This window comes from Tympanuchus pallidicinctus, unplaced genomic scaffold, assembly GCF_026119805.1.
Source record: "Tympanuchus pallidicinctus isolate F22 unplaced genomic scaffold, pur_lepc_1.0 scaffold26, whole genome shotgun sequence".
In the NCBI taxonomy this organism is placed as follows: Eukaryota; Metazoa; Chordata; class Aves; order Galliformes; family Phasianidae; genus Tympanuchus; species Tympanuchus pallidicinctus.
In genome coordinates this window covers 11,515,586-11,533,700 of record NW_026294743.1, presented here as the reverse complement: position 1 = coordinate 11,533,700, position 18,115 = coordinate 11,515,586, and the positions used below count along the sequence as shown (strand labels likewise).

The window sequence follows — 18,115 nt, the reverse complement described above, 5'->3', positions numbered from 1 at the left end:
AAACATTGTGAAATAGGCAATAATTCTATTTTACATGGATTCTATAAAAAAATGTGTTATTTCAGCTGGGTTCAAAACTTGCAAACAGGCTCTTACTTCAGCTTTAAATATCAGCTGCTCCTTCTGGTGCCTGTAATGGAACGGATGTCATGTTGTAGCTGCAGGATATCTATCTGGTAACAGTTTGTTAGTGTTGGTGTATGAGATCACTTGTCTGGCAGTTGATATTAATAATTCCTTTGGTCACAGTGCTGAAATGCTCAGCGAGATCCTACTCACTAGGCATTATTTCATAGCACTTATTACCAGCCTTGTGATGTTCCACCCTCTGAAAAAGGAAAGAAAGCAGTGGTGAGCTTTGCATATGCCAGCCGTGTCAGTTTGTTGTATCTTTCTTTGTTATAATGAGACACTCGTCTGTAAATTCCTCTAGCCTAATTAGGTTTCTCTTGAAGCTTCTTGCAGCTTTGTGAGCGTCCCATGCGGCAGTAGAGATACTGAGCACGCGTGTACATCTTTATGCGTGGAAGTATCCCTAAAAATCTGATTGTGAGCCCTTTACAAAAAGCATTTGGGGGAGAAAAAAACACAAAAGCCCTGTCCTATTGGAAGGGAGATGCAGCCCAGGGCGCTGAGCATGGGCGTGGGAAGGTTTAAAGGAAGCCGTGGCCTTTTACCTGCTTGCTGATGGCTGAAGGTGAGCCTTAAGGTGCAGCGTTATTGCCTCTGTTCTGGCTTGGCCTCTCCTCACTAATGAGAGCTAAGAAGTTTGCTCCGCGGAAGGAGATTTATTGCAAGCAGTCTCACCCAAGAAACAGCTTAGCGAGGAAGTGATTGAAAGGATGGTCTTTTGACATGGAAACCACACTTCCAGCCTGGGGCTGTTTTGGAGGAAGACAAAGACCCACGTCCTCTGGCTTTTGGGCTGTGCAGGAACCAAAGCTGTTCTCCCTTTTAACACTGTGTGGCTTTCCCTTCCACCAGAGGCTGCCATCACTGAACAACCTCTTGGTTTCCTCTGGCTTTGCTCTGCGAGTTGCTCTTGTTCTCTCTTGAGGGTGCCAGAAGAAACCCTCTGTGTGGCATTCCTGTTGGGTTGTTGTTGTTGTTGTCTTTTTACACCACAGTTGACATTGAGAGAGATCACCTGGGTCATTTTATTTGCTCCCATAAAAAGGCATGTTCTTGCTTGACTGAACAAATAGGTTTTACCAGTGGGTTATCTTGTTTCTGTTTTACAGGTAACTTAACTGTGTGGCTTAACAAGCTAATAACGTGTTTCCTACGCGCTTGGCTCTTAAATTGGTGTGCAGTTGGATACCAGGTCCTTGAGGCCTGATTCTTAGGGTACTTCTGCTGTTCTCATGCCAAAGGATGCATAGGTGAGTGCTCTCACCTGTGCAACACACTGTGCAGAGTAGAAAATTGGACATTCACTCATAGACAAATCAGAAGAAGTGCTGTAGGCGTGCTTTAGTAGACTCTTCAGTAAACTCTATTGAAGTAACAAAAAAACTTGATTGAAAGTTGAGAAGGATGGAAGGTAGCAGAGATTTGACAGGAACATTATGGTCATTAAGTTATGTTGCCCTACTTGGATGCTGCTGGATGTAGTTCTCATTTGTAGTATGACTTCTCCTTGTGATTCAGTGACAGCCCTCTGAAAGGTAAGTGAGTTCAGGTGTGACAAAATAGCTGGGGTCAGGTGGGCCAGAAAATGGAGTAGTTGTTCCCACAGAAGCAATGTATCTCTTGTTCTGATACTGCTGTTGAAGCAGCTCAGACCTTTTTTTCTTCTCCTTTTTCAGAGCGAATTCCTTGGGTTAGTAGTAGCTGTGTGCTAGGGATTCCCTGTGATGCTGACAATCGTTTGCTTTCTTCTGTAATCTGCTTTGCTCGTGAGCAGCGTTCAGAGATGGCTCCTGAATGGAAGGCTCAGCTTCAGAGCAGCGTGTTCTGTTCTGTATCTGCCAACTGCTGGTTCTACTAAGTGCACCCTTGATTAGGAGAGCGGCATCGTCTTGAATGCCACTTGGACAAAGTGCCATAAGAAGAACGTTCTTATGTTATCCTAATTATCGCTCTGTGCCACGTGAGGCTTCTCAGCAGTACGATTGCAGCAGTATGTGAGAAATGGAGGACTTTGAGTTGGGCATTTTGTGTGTGAGGGCACCAAATGTGGCTGGTGTGTCCCTTTGCAAGCACTTCCTTGCGATGAAGTGTGTGATTGCCACCAGTGTGGTTAACCAGCCTGGACATGGCAATTCACCATGTTTGCCTGTTGTGAACCGCTTCTGTGTGTCTTCTACCTCCCAGTTTTCTTAACCTTCAGGCTCAGGTTCTTCTCCATTTGGCTTTCTCCTCATGCTGACAGTTCTCACCGCCTTTCTTCCAGCTCTCCATTTGCCCTATTTGCATGCATCAGCTGTGCAAACATTTGTAGCAGTGTCATGCGTTATATACAAGACTGAGGTCACAAGACAAGCTTTAGCAAGGCTGCAAGGTGATGCATTCTTCTGAGGCACTGAGAAGGCTGGCTTAGGGAGTTTGGTTATAGATCTGTCTTTCCAGACCTGATTAGGGCAAGTACTGGTGCTTTCATGTGACTGCAGCCAAAATATTTCTGGTTATGTTGGTCAAGATGCGTGCTGGATGGTGGGGAGGTGGTTAGAATTGCAGTGATTAGTAGGTATGAGAGTTTTAAAAAGCATTTATTGTTGTTAAAACTGACTCATGGTTTTCTTTCCATGACTTGTGCTGAAATCAAACTCGTGCTACATGTATGTCATGCAATTATCGAATCGGTATGGAGCTTTTTCTGCAGTGTGTTCTTATCTAAATGTCATGCGGCTCAATTTTTCTCCTCCCAGGTGCTGGGGAAGCCTCAGATGTGCTAATGAAATTAGGTGTGTTATGTAAACAACTGGTCAATATTTGTCTAATAGAGGTGCTAAGGGCTGAGTTGGATATTAGCACTTTACGATTAGATTTCTGCATGCTTTACTACAGTATATTTTATAATGAAGTCAGGAAGCTTCTTGTGCAATATCTCCTAGCTTCTGCTAGCATTAAGCATGCTGATTTATGGAAATAACAATGGCTTGAACAAATTTGGTGCTTTGGATTTCTGTGCAAAATTGTTTGCACTGAATTCTGAATCTGAACGCTATCTGACAACTGAAGTTGCTTGACTTGGGGGTCTGGGTGTGTGAATGCAAAACTTCAGGAGCACAGGAAATTTGAGCAGAGTACACTAGTTAATGGTTTTTTGAAGGAAACCCTCAAGAGATTGACTTAGAAACTGTTGAACACATAGTTCTAAGTAGGTTCTTTCGTTAGAAGTGCATCGCTTCCAGATCAGGCGGTGCTTACTGCATTCACATTACAACATTTTGTCAAATCCTGAGAGAAGACAGCTATGGAAACTTTATAAAATCTGCAGCTTGTGAATGAGCCTGTGGTCGCACGGATTGTCTGTTTTCTTTGTTTCTGTGTGTGGCTGTATTCACTCATTCAACTGGTACTGAACGGAGTGCTTGTATCTGTCATCTTCCCTTGCCTTTCCCACAAAATGACCATCTATGATCTTCATTTTTAATGCTTTGCTCCATTGGAAAGCTGGTGGGCCTTTTATTTCTTGTAAGTCACGGCTTTTTAAACGATGTGGGCAGTGACCTGTTCACCTTCCAGTAAGGAAGGTTGGTAACATGTAGGAAGGCACAAAGAAGAAGGGATTTTTGGTGCAGTTTTGTGCAGCAGCAGAGTTGAGTCTGTGTATGTCAAGGGTTTGCTCTTGGAAAACAGGCTGCAGTGGTGTGGGATGATGTCACTTTCTCCCATGCTGGTGTTACTCACTGGATACTTGTCATTTCTGCAGCGGCGTTGATAGTCCTGTCTGTTTAAAGGTTGGTGACATAACCATCTCCTGCAGAACTTTGTGTTGAACTATCAGACTGCAGGCAGAAATAGCTATCGAGCTGTTGTTCTGGTCCTCAGCTGCACTGAGATGACTGTAATAAAGGCCTGGGAATTGGTAACCACTTTGGTTCACTTGGCTGATAGCCATGGTAACGTGCATCTGAGCCCTTAGCGGATGCTGGCTTTTAGACTGGAGGAAGGTTGCTCTCATGTGTTAGTCAGCTCAAACAGATTCGGGAGCGCCAGCTTCTGCCTTACCACCCATTACGTGAGTTTCTGCATAGCATCAAGGTGAAGAGTTGGGAAGAATTAACTCCCTTTGTCAGGATACCATTCGTAACATCTGTCTGTACTTACTGAGCACTGATCACTTTCACATGCGATTCCAACTTTGCGTGAGTGAATGACATCTGATGACTTGAATATTTCTGATGAGAAGTTTTACAGATACAAATATATTTGGGAGTAGTTTTGAATGGAGATACAAGAATGAGTATCTGAATCTAAGCTGCTTTGTCATTTTATGGTGGCGTGTGATAACTTCATAAAAGGGCTGCGTGTAGCTGGACTGGACAATGAGTCCAGGGCTAGAATGGAATGGAAAGAGTGGGAAGAGAATATTGGATCTCATAATGAATATGAGTGATTGTTGTGGTGGTTTTTTTGTCAACCACCTCTGCAAATCTTACTACACAATTTACACTGCATCTGCCTGATCTCTTTGTCTGATTTCCCTGTTCTGATTGGAAAATAAAATGAGAATTCTGTGTTGGTTTGGTTTTTTTTGTTGGTTGTCCTGAATGTGTAGTGGTTAAGTGATTCCTTATAAGCCTCCTCCTGTAGGTTTAATCTCAGGAGAAAGTTAGATCTCTTATAAAGCACCTGGTTATGTAAATGTGTCACTGAGGATCACTGAGCAGTTCTTCACTGAGCACTTGAGCAATTCCTACTTGCTCACAGGGAGAATGGTTTCTGATTTAGGTAAGTAGACAATTGCTACACGAGTTTGATGCTTTAGAAGTTTTATGTTGTTCCTATTACCAGATGTGTGAAACATGTTCCTATTGCACAGCAAGGTTGCACGTGGCTCACTTCTGTGCGTTTCTTGCTTTTGGTCTATATATTTCACTTTTGACAAACTCTATTTTAGCATGTTTCTGGGCATGAGCAACTTGTACTTATAAACCTGACTGCATAAACTTTTAATACAATACCATCACATTGGATTAAATGTTCAGGAATCTATGCGAGTAGTTAGAGTGGTTGGCCTACTTTAAGCAAGAGGTTATTTCATAACTTAATGACTATTTATACATTCAAAATCCTATGCAATTGGTATAGTAAACAAAACGTAAGTCTCTTGGATAGTGTCTTGCAGTAAGGCTGCATCTGCCATGCCAGGCTGTGGCTAAACTGTGGTTTGTTTGGTTTTGTCTCTCTTATTTCACTGAGAGGGTGGTAAATTAGAAGTGATTTAACTACTCTGAACTCGTACAGAGTTCTGAGACGTGGCTTCTTTCCTTTGTAGTGAAACGTAAGAATAAATATGCACAAGGCCTTCAGGATTCAGTGCTGGAGAACTGCTTTCAGTACAATCTGCAATTGAGGGTTAAGGAAAGTGTTTTGGATGGAATAGGCAAATGGTCATAACAACAAGAACAAAGACAAAAACACAGTATTTTTGGCCATAACTAATGAAAAACGCCGGAGCTGACGTTATATCCATCTGTGTTATCACTTCGTTCAATCTAAGTCAGGATTTCCTGGCATTCATCTATGGAGAGACGATGGGCTTTTGCTGTTCATGCTATAGCATGAGCAACTTTAGGATGATCATGTATTGCCTTCTTGTGCCTGTGTTCTTTGCCATATTCCTGCCAGCAGGGTAAATCAGTGCATTTCCAAAAGTATTCAACATACTTTATTCGTTTTTCATTCCCATTGTTGCAGGCTAACTTTCCAGTTACCTCTTGATTCTCTTTTTATTTTCCAAAGGAGTTAAGAAGCATCTTGCTCTTACAACAGCTGGCTGTAACTATTTACAGAGAACTCAGCCATGTTTTGCTAGCTGACCAATTTGAGCTGCTTCAGCTCTCAGCAGTGCTGGCGTGCCACGTTTGCTATCTTAAGGTTTATCTGTCACAGGTATTAATGAAATACAAGAGTAGAGTTGTAAAACCACGGTACTGGATATTAAGAAGCAAAGGAAAAAAAACATCCAAATGAAAAGACCTTTTTTTTACTTGTGAATTTGATGATGCAATTTGTTACTGAGCTGTATTCTATTCAGTTTGACATGCAAGTGCTTTTAGTTACTTTGAGTTCCAAGTGCTGGAGTTCTTACCAAAAGGATACGTTGATGGCTCTGAAAGTAATGCCTGGCATATGTTTCCATGGAAACTACAGCAGGTACAAAGAGCACAACAGCACTGTTTGATAGAGCAGATTCTCAGCTACTGAACACTTTTTCAGTGTGGACACCACCACTGGCTGTGCGTTTTTCACAGCAATGAACAACAGCCTGCGTGCCACTCATGAAAGTCTGTACCAGCAGAGGAGAGCCACTGCTGCCACTACTGAAACACACTGCTCACAGCCTCACTGTGCTCACATCCACTGTTTGGTCTCTGTACGTGTTCACATGTCAATGGGTGCCTTTTTTTTCTGTCTGGAGGAGTTTGCTGGCACAGTTTTGCTCCATACACATTTCTGTGTCAGACACCATTTTGTCAGACGGCCCCTCTGCTGCCATCTGTTGTCGCGCAGCAATAACATGGAGCGGAATGTTGGTGGGAAGCTTCAGCCTCTGCTGCTGTGCCACCAACAGCTGCCTGTGACATCGCACACCAACATCATAACAGGGGAGCAGTCCTTGTTTTGGCAAGCTGGTAGAATCTTTCAGTGTCAGACAGCACAGACAACGTTGTTCATATCTTCTTTATCAGTTGGCACGAGGATGCATCTACTTATTTCTAATAATATTGTTTCTTAATAGCTTTTATTTTCACGTACTAACCCTACTGCTTTGAGCATGCGTTTGAAAGCAGCGTATTTTTTCCAAGCATACGGACTTGGAAAAAAATAAATAAAAAGAAAGCAAACCCAAGTTTTGCAGAAGAGGAAGAAGGAGCAGGCAACCAAGCCAGTGCCTCGGGATGCTGCCTGGAGCTGTGGTGGTGGTGGTGTCTGTGTGGGCCTGCTTGCCTGTGTAGATGATAGGTCTGAGATCAGCCCCTACTTCCCCTTAGTGCTGAAATGCTACATGAGCTGGTTCAGCGTTATGAATACCAGATTTTGCCTTGCATTGCTGCAGTTTATTTTTATTTTTCTGAAATGTGCGACATTCAGTTCTGCTTCCCTCTGTTAAAAGGAGGGTTGGAAGCACAGGCAGTGAGGCTGGCGGGGCAGGAGGCTTGTACTGCTCTCGTGTTCTGGCAGAGGCAGCTGCCCAACATGCCTCGGCAGCGTGTGCGTTTAGTAGCTCTGCTCCTGGCTGCCGGCCCGGTCACATGGCGCTGCTGGAGCGAGGGCCATGTGAGCGCTGTGTTAGGCCAGACCTGGCGCTGAGGCAGCAGGAGGCGGGCGGCCCGCTCCTGGCCGAGGGCCGGAACCTGCGCTGCTCGCTCCTGCCAGGCCGCTGCCGCTTGGCACGGCTGCTTTGGCTCCAGAGACAGCTGGGAGCTGCTTCCTGGAGGTTTCCTTATCTTTCTAAAGCAGAAAAAAGCCCGGAGAATGCTCTGTGGACAAGCGAGCCTTTGGTTCTTTGCCGTCATCAAGATGAATGCTGTAAAACCCCTTTTGCAGAATATGTGACTTAATTTGGACAAACTGCAGTCTGCCAGCTGCTGGAAAGCTACTGGGGTTACAGTTCCCTGAATAACACCCTGTGCTCTTTTTTGCACTGTGTTTTGGGGGCTAGCAACCCCAAACATTGTCTTGTGCTGGGTATGGTGCTACTTTAAACATGCTGTTCTTGGTATGTTGGTTTGGTTTTTTTTTCCTGTTTTATTTAACATTATCATTGAGACATTGCATGGAACCTGGCTCCCAGACTTAGAGATAAGCCTCTGGACGGTGAATCCAAACTTATGAAAGTTGGCTGCGTTGCGAAATGCTGCTTTAGGCTCTTCTCATTGGTTGCGAAAAGCTGATGTGGGCAGTTTATGGTGACTTTAACTTGGCATGGAACTGCTTGTTAGCTTCTGTCAGGTGTGTATATGTGTATGGGATGATTTTTGATGGAGATGGTGAAAAACACTTCCAACCTTGCAAAGATTCAGTGCATTCTCTGACTGTGTGCAGATAGTTCAGTTAGGTCTGCATTTGCAGTGAACAAATACACCCAGCGCTGTTTTCTTTTTCGTGCAGTACCATGCGAAATTATTCTTCTAAAAAGGCAACATCTGTGGGCAGTGATCTAACATGGAGAGCTGCACCACAGCTCTTTCTGTAGGAAAACTCGAGGTGAGGGAAGTGCTGCAAATGACATGTTCCTTCACTTGTTGCGTGACTAATCTGCAATATATCCAGCCTAACTTGTATGAAGCTAGTAAGTATGTATCATGCTGGAACAAGGCGGTTCAGCTAAGGTTAAACAGTGCTTTACCATATTAGGACTACTTTAAATGATTGTGGAAAACGAATGCGGTGTGGCATCGGCACAGCTCTTCCGAGGCAGTAAAAAAGAGGAGCAGCGTGGAGTAAACGCTGTCTTGGGAGAGGAGAAGGGAAAATACATCTACGTTGTCTATTAAATAGCCTTAAAGAGGGAAATTCGTCTTTAAGCAATCCGAAGTAGATTTCACTTTACTTACAGATACATTCTGGCGCTCATCCCAAATGTCTGGGTTGTGGGCATTGTTTTTTTGTGTATCAGCTCTGTAAGTATGACTCATAGAATGAAATTCTCACTGAAACAGCAGGCATGATGCGAACTTTCTGTGTTTTTTCTACGTTTTGTAAAGCTATCTGGGAAACAAAACCTTGTTGGACACTTCACAAATATTTTGTTATTTGAAAACGGTGTTTAGATTTTAGTGGACAACTGTAACTTTTACAGAAAATTCTTATTAGCTTCCATCATATATATTTCCTCTTCCCACCCCTCGCCTCAGATCTCCTTACTGGGAATGGATTGGAATAACGTATGCAACTCTGTAAGAGTGAGATGAAGGACAAGAAATGACCTACAAACAGAACAGGTGATGTGCTGTCACATTGCCTAGAAAAAGAATAATGGTTTAACTCTGCTTCTCAGAGGATAACTTCTGAGGGCGCCTTCTTCCATTTTCTGCAGTATCTGCTCCTTAGACTTGACGTGTTCCGTAGATTTCCAGTCATAATTCCCTCAGTATGTCAGGAGTGCCCATGAAATATTGTTGTGTAGCTCCCAGGGGGTCTTGTGGAGTTTTAGGGGGCTTCTTGGTGTCGTATTTCTAGTCTCTGACACTGGGATTTAACTGGATGTTTTGGAACTCTGCACCCATTTCCCTCATCCAGAACTTCCAGGTCTGTGTGTGTATTCACATAATTTGGACTGTTTTCTTCTTTTTTTTGGTCTTAACTGCTTCAGGTTTCCTCCTGTGTGTCTGGGCAAGGTGTTCAGTGTTACTATGCTCTACTTGACCACTTGTCTTTTTTCCAGGGCTTAGATGTTGTGGTTTACAGAGCTTACAAAAAGCCTTTAAGGAGGATGCTGTGCTATTCAGCAGGTATCTTGTACCGCTGGGGTTTGACATCTTGTCCAACTCTCCTGCTGTATTTCTGGGTGACCATTGGCAAGGTTAGTTTCCTTTTTTAATTCAGAAGGCTAATATCTCCTTAGCTAAGAAGCTGTGTATGAGGAGTTACTGGCAGTTGTGTGGATGTGTTTGTTTTATTTAGTTTCTTTAAGAACAGTGTTGGGAAGGAAGACTCAGTTCTCCAGCAGAATTACATGAACTTGAATCAAGTGTGAAGTTCCATTGGCCTGTTTCAAATTGTGTGTGATCTTTGCTAGAAGTGTTTTATGAGGTGTTTGTCACCAATACTGCCACTGAATTGTTTTAATAGGCCTGTGACTGTAAGTTCTCACAAACGGGCAATATCTGTGACAAACTGGTTGTTTTCCCTTCTTTCTAACAGCTTTTCAAAACGGTACCTCGAAATTCTCCTTCAAGAGTAAATGTCCTTTGTCCTTGAAAGTAAAATCATTACAGTGCAAAACAGCTAGTGTTTCTTGGTGGTAGTTTCCAACCCCCTCCCCCCATAAACCATATGGCGATGATGACAGACTCTTATTTGCTCCTGTGCTATATGAGGTTGCTAGGAGTTGTCAGATGACACTTGCTCACATGAGAGCCATTAACAGGGTGTTGTAGCCAGTGTTAGAACAACCTTGCAACGAAGGGCGAGTCACTGCAAAAGCAACTATGCTTTTTTTTTTTTTTAAGAGGCCATATGGTTTGGTCTTGTGACTACATAATTGCCAGCTACCTAATCGCATACCAGGAAACAAACACAGTTTAAGTCAATATTAGCTGTTGTATCTGCTGCAGCTTTGCGCCAGGCTTGGTAGGAGACTAACACAGCAAGAGAATGGCTTCTGAAACTTGGAAGTAGTGTCTGCTCTTCTGTCTGGAATAATTGCATTGGTACTGTAGCTTCAGCTGTATTTCTTCATGAATGGCGTGTATTTGCCTCCTCTTCCTCCAACAAGAAATCATTGGATTGTGTTCCTGTGTAGGGAAGAAATCTGATAGGAATTATCATCGTTAATGGTTGATCTGTAGTAAAGAAACCTACTCGAGGCTGTATCTATTCAGCTTCTTGCAAGAGGATTTGTAGCAAAAGAAAATGTGTGGGGGTACACCAAAAACTACAAATGCAGGGGAACAAATAGAAAGAGCAAGAAACAACAGTGATGTACCGCTTGGAAATGATTTCTCTTGTACCAAATTAGATGAGAGGATTAGAAAATCTCTGAGAGACAGAAGCGTCAGCTGTGTGAGCAGAGTGACTAGGCTGCTGCAAAACAGGTATGTATGGAGTTTTGTTGATAGGTAAGACATTTGATGTTCTCTGAAGAATAGTGGACTCTTTTCACTTAAGGTTATATAACCTTACCTTCCTTTTCTAATTGCTTTTCCACTTTTTTTTTTTTTGCCACCTTCTGCATTACTGGGTCAGATAGCACTGGTTTGCAGGCAGGAGAGAATGCTCTGAAGTGGGGGGGGGAATAGGGGAGGCAACCCTGTGCTTTGCTTGTAAAAGATCTCTAGATCGAGCGCTAAGTAAACGAGCATCAACAGCATTTGTTTACGTTGTGCCTTCTTTCAGGTGTGTGCCAGCATGCTGCATGACTGTGGAAATGTGGTTGAGGGCAGCCTTTTCCAAATTCTTCTAAAACAGCGTTAGAATAACTTTTGTACGTTCAGTATTGCCTTTAGAAAAAGCAGCAGGTCGGTCTGTAGATTTTGGGCTTCTTATTTCTCTAACCTGAAGGTGTTGCACTGAAGTGGTGATTAGTCACTTTCTAAGGTCTGCTGAAGTAATCTTCAAATATAAATAAATAGGGCACTTTTTCAGTTATTGCAGGTGTTCTGATTGCTCTAAAAGTCAGCTAAAAGCTTACTTTTTTTTTTTAAGAGTTTGGAGATCTCTAGATCTCTACTAACTGAGAATAGCGATTTAAGACAGTATGGGCCAAGCCTTTGTGGCTCCCTTCCAAAAGCAAACAGTTCTGCTTTCCCCTCGGTGAGACTTGAGCCTCAGTGTCTGTGAGCTGTAATGGAAGGAATTGTGAAAAAGCCAAAGGACAGTGACGTGTGTGCCACCATTGGAGAGATAAAGTGAACTTAAGTTTAACAGGAATTGTCCTTATTAATTTTGTAGGCACAGGTAAGCTGGTTTTCCTGTTGTATGACTGTAGCCAGCTTGATGTTATTTCCTTATTTAGACTTGAGGGTGGTGTTTATTCTAGCATCTTCTTGATGTGGGAGAGATCCACTCTGAAGGTGAGATCAGATAAGCTGAATGGTTCAAACAGACTGCTGATGCTAAAGGGAGTAGTGACATTGCCTCTTTGTCCTTTGCTTTCTGGCAACGCGCTTGTGTCCTCTTTCCCCCTTTGCTGGCTCCAGTGGTTCCAACCCTTCTGGAACCGACTTCCCTTAGGGAGTCAGCTCACCTTGGTAAGCAGGCAGAAAGCAGACACCGGGAACAAGAGAACCCAATTAACGCTCTCAGTAGCCTCAATACTTAGTTAAAGGACACAGGGAGCTTGCACCCTTTCCTGGAGATATCCAGCTCCAAGGATGAGGTGAGTTAGCGTAACTCATGCTGCCACCAGGAGGTGGAGATTGCATTGCCTTCTACTTACTCCCTTTTTCAGCAAATTTTTGAGCTGTATTCTTTTGTCTGGGATAAATTTCTGCTGCTATGGAGACTTTAGCCAGAGTCCAGCAGCTACCACAGCCAACACGTGTTAGAGGATGCTCACATAGTTGGGAAAAGGGGAGAAAGGACGCATTAAGCTTTTGTATTTCTGCTTGACTAAGAAAACTGTTTGGTCCAGTTAGCCTTGTTTAACATGAAAGAGGAACAGCTACACAAAGTCATGTTCATTTACTGAATTTATCTAATTTTAAACAATATTTGGGGTCTCACATAATGATGGTTTGTGACCTGAAGTGAAACAAGTTGGTTAGGTTGTAGTCTCTTCACGCTCTTCCTTTTCCATAGCGTGCTGTTACCAGAATTCCATTTGAATGTAACGCAGTATTTTGATGTTCAAAGGGCTTAAAAAAATACCAGGTAAACAAAACCCTGTTTATTTTGTTTGTAAAATTTCCTTTTAAATCCAAATGTGCTTTTTAAGCAATAAGTAGTTCTTCCAACACAGAACACGTTGTTTTTGTGTGGGAGACTTTTGCATTGTGTTTTGTTACGTAGTTCTCTAGTAAGAATTGAAGATTGAAAATCTTCACTTGCAAAAATTTGTCTGATTCTGCTTGCAGTTGAACGTGGCCATGGCAGGTGGTGTTCCAGTGTTTAGGAGAACTTTTTTGGGAGACTTAAAAAGTAACTGGAAGAAGCAGCAGTTGTTTTACAGAAGTAATGGTTGTATCACATTCTGTACAAAACATTATCAAGACTGATGCTTACCTGGGGAATTACCTTGTTTGCTGACAAGAAGTAACACTTTGATTAGTAGGTGCGTATGTAAAATAGAACTATCACATAATTTCCTCAGGTACTTAAAGTATAGTTTGGTAAGCTGTTTTAGATGGAAGGAGGGAGAAAGGAAACGATCAAGAATGTGCCCACTTTGATTTTGCCAAACGAGTGTAAGGAACACAGTCTTGAGAGATGAAGTTGGGGAGTGTTGGGAATGCTGCTGAAGAAGTGAAAAGGCAATTCTGGTTTGCTTAGCTGTCAGCATTTAGTAGCTGAGCGTGGAATGGACTGCCAGCATCTTGTCATGTGCTGCAGCCAGCAAGCAGGAGGCTTTTTGTAAGCGTGTTGGGTGTTGATTGTCTAGTCCATAAGCAGAAGAATGAATGAAGCTTTAGGTATGGGTGGTTTTTTATTTTCACTGACAAATGACAATTTAATAATGTGCAAACTGGTGTAAATTTCTCACGTAATGTTTTCAGAATCTTCTGTTTTCCCACCTTATACATATCTTTCACAGTCTGTTCTTTCCTTCAGGATTTATTTTCATGACATGCATAGAAACGTATGTCCTTTGGTCAAGCTTGGCAGTGGAAATTGATTAAGAAATTTGTAAATAATTGATCAAGGTCAACACACTGTACACACATAGGAGCTTTTAAGAAAAATACACTAAAATATCTCTGCTTATTTCAGATGTTTTGGTGTCTCTTTTTAGAAACAACTGATGCAAGAGAATGAAAGGGTTTTTCTTTTAAGTTAAACATAAAGGAAGTTAAGCTATGCAATGCAGAAATGAGCTTCATTTTCAAATGAGTGGTACTTTGTGTAAAATAATCTTCCCTTTTCATCATAAGGCATAGGTGAAGGAACAAAAGGAAGCGTGTCTTTCAGCATTGCTGTATTAACTTCTTGCTTATTTGAAGATATGTAAGCAGTGGTTTGGTTTTGGCTTTCATGCACGTGAAATCAGAGTTTGTGTACTGCGAGTCTGTGCACTGTGTATCTTCAGCACTGCTTTTAGGAAATGGCTGAATGGTGCTGTCTTTGTTTTGAGGGCTGTGTTATACAGACTGGCTTAAACAATAAGGGGTGGAAGTACTGTAATCAGTGTGCTCATCAACTTTTGTGTAAGGGGGAAAAAAAGTCATCTGTCTAGTCTTGTGCCTGCTTCCATGTGCAGGTAATGAGACAATGGATTTATATGCCTGTAAGCTTGCCCGTAGATGTCCTTGAGCTTACCAAATGATGTTTAATAGGGTGGATCGCTTCTGTAATGTGTGAGACTGCTGTGAGGACTGCATCAGTGTTCTGTGCAGTGCAAAGGCTCAAAGTGAAGGCTTTGCTAAAATAAGTCTGATGCTTGCTGACTACTGCCAGGAGCATTATCTGAAGTTACTTCCCTACTGTGGTTCTGTTACTCACATGAAGCTTTGTATGATGTGTTTTAATAGATGTCTCAGCCTGTTGCTTCCTGAAGTTCTGAAAGATTGCAGGTATCTTTAATTCTGCTTTGCTTCATGGAAAAAGGCATCTGAGCAGGCTCTCAAACTGGCTTCTGCTTCAGCTTCTGTTATAAAACCCTATTTGTTTCTTACTTAAAATTGAGCACTTTGCTTTTGTGTAGAATAAGGGAGTTCACCTGTTCATAAAGAAACCTCAACTTGTGCAACACAAGTGTAACTGGGCTCCACAGTCCAAAAACACAGGGGCCAAAAAGAAAGAGTCCAGCGGAGGGCCTTACAGATGGTTGAGGGCCTCGAAGCATCTCCCGTGTGAAGGGAGTCTGAGTAACCTGGGTCTGTTCAGCCGGGGGTTGAGAAGGCTGAGATGGGTTCTGATAAATGTTTATAAGTATCTCAAGGAAGGTGGGAGGCAAATGGATGAGGGCAGGCTCTTCTCGGTGGCATATAGAGATAGGACAGGGAGCAATGACCTAAGACTGGAGCGCAGGAATTTCCGTACTAACATGCAAAATGACTTTATGCTATGGGTGAGGGAGCAGGCTGCCCAGAGAGGCTGTGGAGTCTCCTCCTAAGGAGATATTCAAGACTAATCTGGACCCCTAACCGTGTGACCTACTGTAGGGAACCTGCTTTGGCAGGGGGGTTGGACTTGATCCCTTGAGGTCCCTTCCAAGCCCTTTGATTCTGAGATGGTGTGATAAGGTGCTTTTAGCTTTGGTGGTCCAATACAGGACTGCACTGCCTAAATGTGCCTGAGATGTATGTTTCTCAGATTTGACTTGCAGTCCTATGATCTCAGCTATTGACCCTGTTGTGCCTGCCTCAGAACTTTTTTAGTTTTAGGAAGCTTTGTTCTTGCTTATGGTTTAAATTGAAGATGTAAAGATGTGTATTTTCTTTGTTGTTGAAAGGAAGGGTGACCTCTGGCCTTCTTAATAAAGTAGCACGTTTACTTCAGGAATGCTTATGGTATTATGTGCTACCACAATGTGTCAGTAAAGGATCAGCTGTGTACTGGAGAGGTATCAGAGCACCAGGTGTTGAAAAGAGCTTAGTTCCTTGGTTAGAACAGCCTGAAGTCTGTTGATGGCTCTGACTCTTGTATTTGATACAACTGGATTTTGTAATGGAGTTGCACAGGTGGTCACCTGAGAAACTAACAGAAGGCTTGTAAAACAGGTGGTTTACTTGCAGTTCTATGTGTATGTGGAGTGCAGGAGATCTTCAGGCAGCTGTCAGCTGTGGAATCAGGACTGCTGTCGTGCAGGTTAGCTTAAAGCTGTGATTCCCTCTTCAAGGGGGAACTTGAAAAGCAGTGTCTGGCACTCCTGGAGTTGTTGAGGCAAGGCGTTCCAAATGTTTCAAGTTTATTTACTGTTGATGGCAAAACAGCCTTTAGCATTGTTCCACCATCTAGCTGTGTGTGCCAGGCCATTAGATACCGTGTATTTGCATTGCCGCTTCAAAGTGGAGATGGGATATGGTTTATTCTGTTCAAACGTACTTAAAATTAGGGTTAAATCTTCCAGGTGAAGGAAAAGGATGCTCTGGCACATTCCAAGCAATGATCTCCAGAGGTCTCAACCAACCCCTACTGTTCTGTGACTCAGCCCAATTTCTTTCTCAGTAGAAAGGGAAGCTGTTCTCTGAAATCCAAGATGAAGTACGAAGAAAGTAGGCTGAGTTGTCTTGTAATGGCTGTTTGTAGTTGTGAGCGTGCTTCAAAAGCAGTTGCCCTGGTTACCTTACTGACTAGCAGGAGCTGATGCTATTGCCTCATTACTGATTTATGACTACTGGAGCATGGAATCAAAGAAGACGCTTCAGAAGCCCCCGCCTTCCAGCTGTTTAGCACTTCTGTGCTCTTTCCTCAGTTCTCCACCTTTGTTCTCCATCAGGCATAATTTGGGGAAATTCCTAAGTGGTGGAGATCGGGGCAGCCTTGACTGAAGTCTGTTATGCAATCTGTTGAACCAACAGCTAATAATAACAGTTGTACTCTTACCCCTGGATGTGGACTACGCAGGTCAGGGACGAGGCAATGTGACCAGGTTGCTGCCAGAGCTGTGTGGCAGTGCTTTATGTAGCACCAGGGGTTTTTGTTCATTAATTCCAGCTTGTCAGCTGCAGGATGTGACAAGTGTTTTCTGTGGCTGAATCTGGGGCAAAGCAAACCTCCGTGCTCCAACGTACGCCAAATGCATCACGAATTTGGAAGGAATGTTTCTCACCATTGTAGCCGTGGTCACTTGTGCTCTTGAGCTTCACGTGGTGGCTGGAGGAGCCAAGTTGCATCCCCAGGCCTGTCTGACAGAGGCAGATGTGCTCCAGGTTAGGGAGTTGTTCTACTTGAGAGAGAATCTCAGCAGTACTGAAGGAGTTTTGTCACTGTCTTGTTAATCCTTTTGTTAATCTTTTCTTAAACCTGAAACAGTTTGGAGAAGGGAGGGGGAATAAAGGATCGACATAAACCTTTCAGTTCAGTCTTTCAGTTGCAAAATTAAATACCAGAAAAAATCATTACTCGTTGTCATTGAAAAGCTTGAAAAGATTCAGTTTTCTGTTGTTTAGAGAAGATGGAGATGAGGAACTGTGCAAACCTCCCAGTATATGCAGGGCTGTTTTAAAGAGGATGATAATCCATTGCCTCTTATCACTGCCAAGAGAACTGTGTAAAATAGTACATCTAACTTGCAGTGGAAGTGATCAAAACTGTGTATGGAGAACGGAACAAGTTTAATGTATTTAAGCACCAGGTGACTGAGATGGTGTGTTAGTTCATGTTCTTGAAAACTTTGAAAAAGCCTGACTGTGTTGTGTGTCTGTCCTTTCAGTTCCTCCTCAGTCCAAGTGCTGTTATTGCAGCTTGGTTCTTGTAAATGCTGAGTAGGAGATGTATTTGCTAAATATATTTCTGTTTGCTTAAATGCGAAGTAAGCATTCTATTTTAACGTCTTGTTTATAATCTGCAGCTGGTCCTCATCAGAGTTTGATTTGAATGAAATCCGCCTGATAGTTTACCAGGACTGTGAGAGAAGAGGCAGACAGGTCTTGTTTGATTCCAAAGCAGTCCGCAAAATTGATGAAGCTGTGATTCAGGTATGAACTGCTCGTTTGGCTTTTGTTTCCATTGCAAAAAGCAGGAACTTTTAAATGTCAATTTCTTCAATCCTGTTTGTAAGTTTTCTGTGGAAGTTACAAGTAAGTTTTCTGTGGAAGAATGTTAAGTTCCAAGAAGTCTGTGAACACACGTTGGTTATTTGGTAGTTTCAAATACAAATATTGAAACGTAAGAACTTAAGCCTGGCTTAATTCAAGGCCAAGAGATCTTTAAATTAGGTACTACCTCAACCTTTTCAGTGTTGGATGGGATTTGGCTTAGATGTTAGCTGTTATTGTTCAAGCCAGTTGTTCCAGTGGTGTCTAGTATATCTCTAAATGTACTAGATTTGCTTTGGTGTTTAGATTAGTAGAACTGTTGGCTTTGTGTGAATGCAAACAACATGTCAGGTAAAATTTGGTGATACTGAAAGATGAAGAAAATTAATATATGGCTTTTTTCCTATGTTAACTCTGTT

The 18,115-nt window shown here is 42.6% G+C and overlaps 1 protein-coding gene across 6 annotated transcripts in view; it reads left to right on the top strand.

The window, feature by feature from the left end:
* Positions 1 to 18,115, top strand: part of FNIP2 (folliculin interacting protein 2) — a 46,830-nt gene that overhangs the window by 2,822 nt on the left and 25,893 nt on the right. For 2 of the 6 annotated variants that reach the window (XM_052690331.1, XM_052690329.1), the window contains exons 1-2: positions 10,413 to 10,934; positions 17,510 to 17,636. In XM_052690331.1, the coding sequence (XP_052546291.1) occupies positions 10,753 to 10,934; positions 17,510 to 17,636 (309 nt within the window). In that variant the 5' untranslated portion in view covers positions 10,413 to 10,752. Of the gene's footprint in view, positions 1 to 1,359; positions 1,383 to 10,412; positions 10,935 to 12,086; positions 12,218 to 17,509; positions 17,637 to 18,115 lie in introns of those variants that run through there. The other 4 variants (XM_052690333.1, XM_052690330.1, XM_052690332.1 and 1 more) reach the window with 3 other exon arrangements.